We start from the raw sequence: 10,725 nt of genomic DNA on the forward strand, positions 1-10,725 counted from the left end.
CGTTGTTGAGAAAACCGTCCTCAAACCTATAAAATATGTTGTCGATCAAGAAATCAAATATCTTGATATTGTTTCAGAGTTTTGTGTTTGCTTAAACATGACCAAAGAGTCATCGACACCATTTTGTTACAAACAATTATTCAAAGCAATGTTCTCCAAACTTTTTTTTCTTTCTAAGAATATAGTAACAGAAAGTAAAAGCAAACAAAAAATGAAGTCAGTGATCCTATGATTATTTTTATTTGTGAAACTTTATCTAACAGCATTGTTTCAGATTTTTTTGAATATCTATGAATTGTTGAAAATATGTTTTCGTCAGTTTTATTTGTTTTCTTTACAGCTGACATCAAGCTGATTTAATTTTATATAATGAAAAAAAAATAAATTTGTCTTTGATCAAAGTACAAGTATATCAATCTAGATTTTAGATGAAATAAAAAAGAATCCAACTACCTCAAGAAAAATTTACCTGCGATGGATGAAGCTATTATATCATGGGCATATTTTGGTCATATAGCTCATGAGGTATTTAAGTCCTATTTTATTTGTATTGTAATCAAAACTTTTGTCAAAAGCCAAATACATTGAAATCAGAACAAAACATGCTAGGTCATGCATAACTTATAAACTATGAAATATTTACTACTTTGCAGAAAAAGCAATCTGATTTACATTTTTCTTTTGCAGCTGCTAACAATACTGGTAAGTCTGGTATCTTTAAAAATTAAAAAAAATAAATCACTGTCTTATATTCAATCAGATATACTATCGGATACTATATTAGATGCTGGGTTAGACTGATTGCAAAACGAATGTTACTTACACTTTATAAATAGTTTGAAATATAAGCAAACTGGAGACTCCAATGACACTGTATTGCTCACCTAGTATTTTTGTATAATAATCTGACAATGATACAATGCAACAAGAATAATGGCAACTGTGTTATGAAAATCTTATCTGGATAATATTTATTTATGGACAATCCGTAACAATACTAAAATATTTGAAAAAAGGTCGTAATTGTCATTTAGGCACTTCAGCTGCTGGAAGAATGTTTTGACAAAATCATTCGTATTATCTGCTGATTTGTAGATCTATTATGCTCACAATGTTTGCTGCTTAAAAATTTAGTATATCTTTCATAGCTTTCAGTATACCTGTTATTATGTTAAAACATTTGTCGAAAATCACTAAATAAGAACAGTTATGAACATTCTTTTTCTATCTTCTAAAGTTTTCATAAAAATATAAACATGCAAGTGTGGATAAAAATTATCATTAATATATATTTCCATTCTATGCAATGCTTTGATTGTAAATTGAATCCCGTCATAAGAAGAATAAATTATTAATTATTTTAAGATATTTATTACTATGATACTGACTTCATTTTTAGCTTACCCGCCGACAAACAATGGCTATCCACCTAACCAGCAAAGAAGACAGAACGGTAAGTAAAACAAACAAAAGCTATAATGCAGCAAAACAAATTTAAATATATTAACTATTGGTTGATGGGGAATGTTTCAACTATTGAATGATTGAAGTCCAGTAAAATAATTTTTCTTTAGGCAATACATATGGGATACAGTCGGAGATCTGGGATCCTTGTCAAATTTCAGCTTTTTATTAAAAAAAAATCCTAGTTCTTAGAAATATGATTAAAAAAATTACTGGAAAAGTGTTTTATTCTGCATTTAGATTGCAATTATACAACTAATCAAAATTTTGAAAAGTAAAAGAACAAAAATACTGAACTCCGCGTATAATTCAAAACAGAAAGACTGCAATCAAATGGCAAAATCAAAAGCTCAACCACACCCAAAGAAAGGATAACAACTGTCAAATTTCTGACTTAGTACAGACATTTTCTTATGTCGAAAATGGTTGATTAAACCTGCTTTCATGGCTAGCTAAACCTCTCACTTGGATGAAATGCAGTCACCCTTCCAAAAGTTTATGTACGTCATCATGATTAGAATGACCGTTATATAGAATAAATGTGTCACATATCACCATGAAAATCCTTCTAATGTAATCAGAATAATGATATCTATGAATATATAGATCTCCCCGGCTTTTGCGTAAATTCGTGTTGTTCCATCTTTAATTTTCTGTGTCGCTCATTATAAACTGTTTATCTCTTCAGCATTTTTCTTTTTGTTCAAAGACAATGATTGGATTGTAATTGTCACTTTGATATCTTCCACCTCATTTATTTATAGAGTGATATTTTTTTGTTCATTTGCTTGACATGAAGTAACTATATGATAAGTCGAGATGATACCTATATAAATATAAAAAAAATACCAAATTATTAGATTAAAGTGGCAGAACCAAATTGATTAAAGTGAAATGCCTGTCAAATGTTTTTAATATTCAAAAGATCCCCAAATATTAAGTATACAACATATTCAAAATGACGCTAAAATGATATAATTTAAGAAATGACTATAATACTCTTTTCTGTTTATGCAGAAATAACAACAAAAATGTGGTGCACACTAAAGAACCCACGTATCTTGTTATTTATAAGTGTGATACACATTTTTTTTCGGTTTTTTTTTCGAATAAACAGAAAAAATATTAAATCATCCCTTACAATTATTTCAAAACTCCACTTGAAGGAGTAAATCATAAAAAACGTTGATGATCACAATGTCAAATGACTAAATTATGTATATGAGCTGATAGACAAGCACTTTCAGCCAATCAGAAGACTTGTAACATCTATTTCTTGGTATATTCCAATAAAGGTCAAGGAGGTGGTCACACAACTGTTGTAGTACAGAATGGTGGAGGAGGAGGACATCGTGACAATAATGACTTTGCAACTGGTAAGTTCAGTAGAAGCAGGAAACAGTTTTGGTGAAATAATCGATTGAATAGAGCTTTAAAGGGGCACTAGCTGCCAAATTCATGCTAACCGATTTGACCCAAATTCTTATATTTTATTAATAACAATGTAAAACATTTTCCAAACTATCAAAAGTATAAAATAAATAATTTACTTGACATGGTCTCAATAAGATGTAGCTTCGTTTTGTGTGAAGATTAGCCAAGATGCCATCTAATTAACTATCGTGTTGACCTTCTATGACCATATAAGCAATGTTAACATAAACATAGATATGAATAGATTAAGCAACTCGTGCAATTGTATTTTTATTGATACGTTAAATTTTGTATTGTAGATTAAAAATTTATGTTTATCGTCGTTTTTACCTTATAAGAATGATTTTGTGTGGATCGAATCAGTTAATCAAATTATTTACATAGTTTCACTATCAATGTTGACATTCTTTTCCTTTAAATACATGTACACGGACAATGCATGCGTTATTCTATTTCTTTCTTTGGGGTTAAATTGAATTTCACATGAATACGGATTTAAAGAGGTCGAATTATTCACTTGCAAGTGAATAAGTCATTATCAATGTTTATTAGCTTAATTTGACAAAAATTGAACAATTTTAGCTGATCAAGGCATATTATTATTTCACTATTTCACTTTCATTAATGATTGAGCCAAACAAATCATACTTTTGATTTTTTTTATATATCTCGTAGCTAGTGCCCCTTTTACAATATTTATTGTGAATTGATATTTGACATGATTGCTTCTATTTACCTAGGAATTTTTTTCACAAATGGTTAAGATATTTGCATCTCATATAAGTTTACGCAATCCATACAAAAAATAAATAACGATTTTCTGCTTTTGGGCTATAATATAATGATTTTACCAGGAATGCCATTGCCATTGGCCTTGAACGTCATTGATGTTTGAAAATATCGTTATATATATTAAAAGCCAAAAGGGCCTTGCCTCTACAAAATATGAAAATAAAGAAATGTCTTTTTGTAGCACTATGTTCTTCTGTGTCAATATATGACTGGGCAACAATGTTTTGTAAGCAGATTGGCTGAGATATATATATATATTTTTCAGACAATGGTTAGGATATTTACATCTCATACAAGTTTACGCAATCCCTACAAAAAATAAATAACGATTTTCTGCTTTTGGGCTATAATATAATGATTTTACCAGGAATGCCATTGCCATTGGCCTTGAACATCATTGATGTTTGAAAATATCGTTATATATAAAAAGCCATCTTCATGTATCAAGGATGTATATATATATGTATATATATTACGGATTACAAATGTGTGGAGGTTTGTGATTGGATAACAACACAGAGATGTCAGTATATATTCGGGAAACTGCCTGGGTATATAGGACGTTTTTATCCCCAATTGGAACCTCAAAAACGTCATCATAACACCGGTTAGTATGTGACGTAGTCAAAAGCTATGGGACTGTCAGAGGCTCACAGAGGGAAAATAATGACGTGCTTCAGTCAATAATACATTTTTAATACAAAATCACGCAATTTACACTTTTAATACTTAAGGTAGCACAATACAAAGATTTTTTTACTTCCAATCACTAACCTTTGAAATGCTGTAACTTTCGTATGAATGCATAGAAAATAATAAAAGAGGTATATATAGATAGATAAAAGATTAATCATTTAAATGAATGCAATATTTTTATTATGCAATCATTATGTAATCAATTATTATGTAATTAGTGGCAAAATCTGGATAAGTTCACTTGAATGAATTTAGCTCTATCATCTCTTTTAACTATACAGAAAATTTTAACGAAATCTTAATCAACACATTTTGGGCCTCAAAAGGTTGTCTCAGATTGTCTCTATGGTATTCCATTCTCTCATAAATCTCTAATTAGTGTAAACATCCTAACCACATAAAAGAAGATAATGTTTAATAAGGTGTAAAATTTGTTCTATACATTCTATCTGAAATCTGAGACATCATTTTGTAGATAATGGCCATATGAACAACATATAATAAAATCAACCCTCTAGGGATACCTATGCAGAAGCTAATTTCATTTGAAAGTGGAAATTTGGTGAAAAATATTTTAGATACAGTTAACATTATAATTGGTTACATAATTGTTGCATAATACTAACATTGCATTTATTTGAAAGAGTTATCTGTTAGCTATCAAAAACTACCACTTTTATAAATTTTCAAGCTTTATTAAGAAAGTTACAGCATTTTAAAACTTGGGAGTTGGAGTTATAAAATCTTTGTATTGTGCTACCTTAAATTTAATGTTCAAGGTGTTATTATAAATTATTACATACACGATAAAATTATGTTCACAGAAAATTAGACAATCCTTCACGTATGCCGAACATATTAGGTTGGGTTTTTCAATATATATGTGTTGTCAACAAATACTTGCACTGGAAAATAACATTAAGTCAGGGGTAATCCGTAATATATGTGTAATTCAGGTCTCAGACAGGGTATATACTGTGACATTCCCGGCTTAGGTCTTATATCCCCTTCGCCTTCGGCTCAGGAGATATAAACTCTAAGCCGGGAATGTCAGAGTATATACCCTGTCTGAGACCTGAATAACATATAATATATATGTCTGTCTGAAATGTGTTATATAGCCTTTACCTCACTATAATTGTAGTTAGTCGGTTAGGTGTTTTAAGGATGGAGTAAGTTCATCCCTTAGCAACTAAACATGAAACCGATCAACCATATCATATATCTTTTAAAGAGTGTATTTTTTTCATTCTTTGATATAAAAGTTTCAATAACATAATACACATTCATTGTCATTATAATTGTGACGATAGTCCGATTCAAACATGAAAGATATTGAAAGGATTTCTCATAATTCTTTTTTTGTGACACATTATAATTAAGAACATATTAAAAAGAAAAATAACAAATATACTGAACTCCACGGAAAATGCGAAATATAAATTCCCTTATCAAATTGCAGAATCATAATTTAAAACACCTCAAACGAATTGAAAACAGCTGTGATATCCCTGACTTGGTACAGGCATTTGCTGATGAAGAAAATTGTAAATTAGACCTAGTTTTGTAGCTAGTTTAATCTCTAGTTTAATGTATGGCAGTCGCATAGAATTACATTTTATTGACAACAATATGCGAGAAAAACAAGCAGACATATTAGGTAAAAAAAGTCAAACATTGTTTTATAATCTTATTCACTTCGAAAAACAGACAAGTATCTATACTATTAAACGAGAAGACCTCATTTTGTGTGTCGCTTCTCTTCCTTCCACAATAAATCAATCATCATGGCTCTATGTCCTATAGGTAACATGCATAGTCACATTTGTCATCCATTCTTACGATTATTCAGATTGAGTTATTTTGGGAGAAAAACGACAAAAAAGGAGTCCGGAAATGATTCGGTCATCAGACTGACTTTTAGTCATAGATAAGACTTCCGGTTTGAAACATGCACAAATACAACCAATCGTATGATAGATAACAAAAATGAAAAAATAAATAAGCCAATCAGAGCTTTCTCCATATCATGGTGTTTAGATCGCAAGGTCCACAACTATTATACCTCCTTATAAGAGGACAATTATTTTTCGCTTTTATCTACATGTAAACTACGATTATACTACTTCAATATAAAGAGACTCTCGATCTGTATTCTGTCTACTGTTTTCTTTGAAATGTTAACGTTTACTATCTAAGGGGTCATACCAGTTTCATATATATTAAAATAAGTAAAACATGTCACACACAAGTACAACCAATCGTATGATAGATAACAAAAATGAAAAATAAATAAGCCATTCAGAGCGTTCTTCATATCATAGTTTAGATCGCAAGAATCACAACTATTATACCTCCTTAGAGAGGACAATTATTTTTCGCGTTTCATATCATGGTGTTTAGATCGCAAGAACCACAATTATTATACCTTCTTAGAGAGGAGAATTATTTTTGGCGTTTATCTACATGTAAACTACGATTATACTACTTTAATATACAGAGACTCTCTGTATTCTGTCAGGGACTTTCTATGTTAGTATAGAAAATACCTGATTCTGTCTACTGTTTTCTTTGAAATGTTTACTATTTAAGGGGTCATCCCACTTGCATATATATACATAAGTAAAACATGCTCAACTTCATCTAAAACTACCTCGACCAAAAACTTTAACCTGAAGCGGGACAGACGGACGGACGGACGACCGAACGAACGAACGCACGGATGCACAGACTAGAAAACATTATGCCCATAAATGGGGCATACAAATTTATTGTTGAAAGGGAAAATAGTGATTTGGCAAAAATGAAAGTAAGGTAGAGATTAGAAAAAGGCAGGACCTTTTTGGGGGCGTCGGGATCGGGTGTTTTTAAGCTCCTGGAGTCAATTTCACAAAAAAACTTACGACTAAGATTTGTCGTAAGTCATGAACAATTCAGTATACTTACGATCAATTTTAGTCGTAAGTTTTTTTTTGTGAAATCGACTCCTGATTTTGGGATTGATCCTTACGTGATCCGGGAATATATTTTACGATTTCGGGATTTCGGGATATGAAGTTTCTTTAATTTCTGCATCTCGGGATTTCATGGTTTTAAGCCCGGGATTTCGGGATCAGGACCCCTCCGACCACCCCTCAAATTAGCCTTAGTCGGTCTTAGTCATTTATACAATATTCATATCCTACCATTGGCATGTTAATAAGGCTCCCAAAAGAAAAAGCACTGATGGATTGTCCTTGAAGCATATTTCATTAGACTAATAATGGTCTATATATAAGCAGTTACATTTATTTCATGTTTGAAACGGTGCAAATTTTTAATTTGATTTGACTTTTACTAAAAGAAGCATTGTAGCAAAGGAGAAGAATAATTGTGGTCTGAGGCCAGAAACACGAAATAATTGAATTTAACAGAAAGGAAACAAATATCGGACTTTGGAAAAAGGGAGAGAGCTTTTCATACCTTTTATGAAATTCGCCATACATAATATCTCTGACAAAAAATCATCCTACAATAGTTCACATATAGCTGTATATGCCCGCGATTTCGCGGGTGTGTTCTAGTATTAATAAAGATAAAACAAAAGGACATATACACAATCTATAGATAAGCAAATGCGCAAAAGTGAAAGACAACAATACAAAGACAAATGTTAGACACTGATATCGTTTTATAATGCCTGCGTATCAGCTCCAAGCACATACATACGGGATGAGTTGGGAAGTGTATATCCCTTTAGTAAGAGCCTCTGGTCTTTGTTAGTCTGGTGTGATTTTTAAATTTTAGTTTATTGTTTATATTTTGGAGTTTAGTATGACGTCCTTATCACTGAACTACTATGCATTTTTGTGTAGGGGCCAGCTGAAGTATGCTTCCAGGTGCGGTTGTATCTCGCTTAATTAGAGATCCCATGGTGGCCCTCGGCTGTTGTTTGCTCTTTGGTCGGGTTGTTGTCTCTTTGACACATTCCCCATTTCCATTCTCAATTTTATTTTGCTTCTAAGATGAGAGAAATTTATAATTTCAAAATCAAAATTGTCTCCTTTTTCTTAGATTCATAGTAGTACATTTACAAACACATACTTATTATACTATACATTATTATTGTATTGTGGGGTCTTTTGTAAAACGTATGCAAAGGCATCACTTAAACACGTTATATTAAACTAGTTTTGATTTTACTGTATTTCAGGAATGCTTTTAGGAGGTGCAATGGGCTATGGTCTCGGTGGATACGGTCCAGGCTATGGATGGGGATATGGTTGGGGCTGGGGACCGCATCCATATGGTGGATACTGGGGAAGTTGGAGTAGTTTTGGAAGTCATGGTGGTTTCGGAAGTCATGGAGGTGACATGAACATAGAGAATAATTACTACGACTGTGATCATGACAATGGAGATTACGGTTATGATGACAATGATGTCGGGGATTTTGAAGCCGGAGATAATGGGGACGGTGGAGACTTTGGTGATGGTGGTGGTGGTTGGGGAGGTGATGATGGGGGCTACGGAGGGGATTATGGTGGAGATTACGGAGGTGATGGAGGCGGGGGCGGTTGCGGGGGTGGGGATGGCGGTGGTGGTGATGGCGGTGGATGTGGAGGTGGATGTGGAGGAGGATGCGGAGGAGGGTGTGGTGGATAATAGATGTCACTACCGTTTTGCAAAACATTTGCATGATTTTTTTGTATACTTTATATAAGATATTATTACAATTGCGAAACAAAGTACTTTATACGTAAATGTATTAAGATCAAATGTAGTATGACACACATTTATTGATTTTTCGTGTTTTAGTCTTTTGTATGTCTTTCAACCAACAAAAGAAAGCAGGTCTGCATAATTTAAGAAACTTTGTGCCATCTTATAATGAATCAATGACAGACAAGTCTTTATGGTTATCTCGGGCATAAATTTGAAATACACAGGTAATGAATTCACGAAGATGAGCTTTTCGTTTTTATGCATTTTATTATTGTGATATAAATGGAAACAGACTTTTAAATCAGGTTGTTTAATAAGTCCGTTAAAGCTTGAAATAAAACTTTCTATTTAGTTTGACATAACGATTCTTAAATTTGTTAAAATATCAAATTTAGGACGGTCTCATTGCTGCTTATTGTCTATGAGACAAACATAATCTATACAATTTTAATACGCTCCACTTGAGATTATTTTTATAAATGTACTGTTTAACCGAAGTATAATTTTACTGCAAATATTTTCATGGGTATTTCAATGTTAATATGCTAGACAGTATCAATTGTTTCTTCTATTTCATTTGGGGAAAATGTCTGTCATTTCAGTTGTGATATACGTAGTCATTCCAGTTGTGATATATGTAGTCATTCCAGTTGTGTTTTAAGTAATGAAGTCCGTCCATAATTTAGTTACATTTATATTTGATATGAAATACACCTATACATTGATGTAGAATAGTATTTATAGTTTTATGACGTTTTTGTGGTACACGTTCTTAACAAAGAGAAATATGGATATTATTTAACTTTTTTTTTGCTGAAGCAAATACTTATGGTTATTAATGTATGTAGGGGTTTTTATTTAATTTTGATTGTGTTTATTTCAATTTTTTGCTTTTTGTTTTGTTTTAAAATTATTTTGATGTTGCATTTATAACTATTTCTATATATTCTGTTTATGATCGGATGAGAATAATACTCTATAAATTTCTTGCATACGAAAAGCTTTTCTTGATTTATCCTGACACACAAGCAAACATTATCTTTTTACATAGGGTTTCAAACATTTTCTGTGCCATACAAATTGTAACTTGTTGAGCATAGGTATAGACAAAAAAGTACAAATATATTTTTATTGCATGCAGAAAACAAATTGATCATGAATGAAAATATATGACAAGAATTTTCATTTGCTACATGGGGCCTTGGTGACCAAGTGTTCTTTATAGTTCTGTACTGTAATCACTAGCAAGTCAACACTGAGGTTGCGAATAAACTCATCATAGATACCAGGACTAAATTTTGTATATCACGCCTGGTAAACCATCTAATCTCAACCAAATGTTGAAACGGTAAAAAGTATTCTGGCACTTCCTGTTGAGCTTTTCTGGTTCAAAATATCCAAAATAAACATAGGGTAGGTCGACTTTTCGTCAATTTACTGAAAATCAATGATTGTTTTGTAAAATAGGAGAATGTCATGCCATAGATAAATGATAGTTGTAACTAATATGTCTCTTCTTGGTTCAAAATATCTGAAATTGAAGTCACAATCACTTTTCTCCTACGGATTATCATGTTTACTTTCTTTGAATCCGATAGAACTGTTACGATATTAATGATTTAGCAAGAAAGTATG

At 31.8% G+C, this 10,725-nt stretch overlaps 1 protein-coding gene across 3 annotated transcripts in view; it reads left to right on the forward strand.

Moving 5' to 3' along the window:
• The window catches only part of LOC143068838 (uncharacterized), a 28,446-nt gene extending 18,356 nt beyond the window's left edge, over nt 1–10,090 (forward strand). For 2 of the 3 annotated variants that reach the window (XM_076243174.1, XM_076243175.1), the window contains exons 7-10: nt 688–702; nt 1,400–1,453; nt 2,760–2,840; nt 8,579–10,090. In XM_076243174.1, the coding sequence (XP_076099289.1) occupies nt 688–702; nt 1,400–1,453; nt 2,760–2,840; nt 8,579–9,030 (602 nt within the window). In that variant the 3' untranslated portion in view covers nt 9,031–10,090. The remainder of the gene's footprint in view (nt 1–687; nt 703–1,399; nt 1,454–2,759; nt 2,841–8,578) is intronic. The other variant, XM_076243176.1, reaches the window with a different exon arrangement.
• The last annotated feature ends 635 nt before the right edge of the window (nt 10,091–10,725 follow it).

Source organism: Mytilus galloprovincialis, chromosome 3 (assembly GCF_965363235.1).
Source record: "Mytilus galloprovincialis chromosome 3, xbMytGall1.hap1.1, whole genome shotgun sequence".
In the NCBI taxonomy this organism is placed as follows: Eukaryota; Metazoa; Mollusca; class Bivalvia; order Mytilida; family Mytilidae; genus Mytilus; species Mytilus galloprovincialis.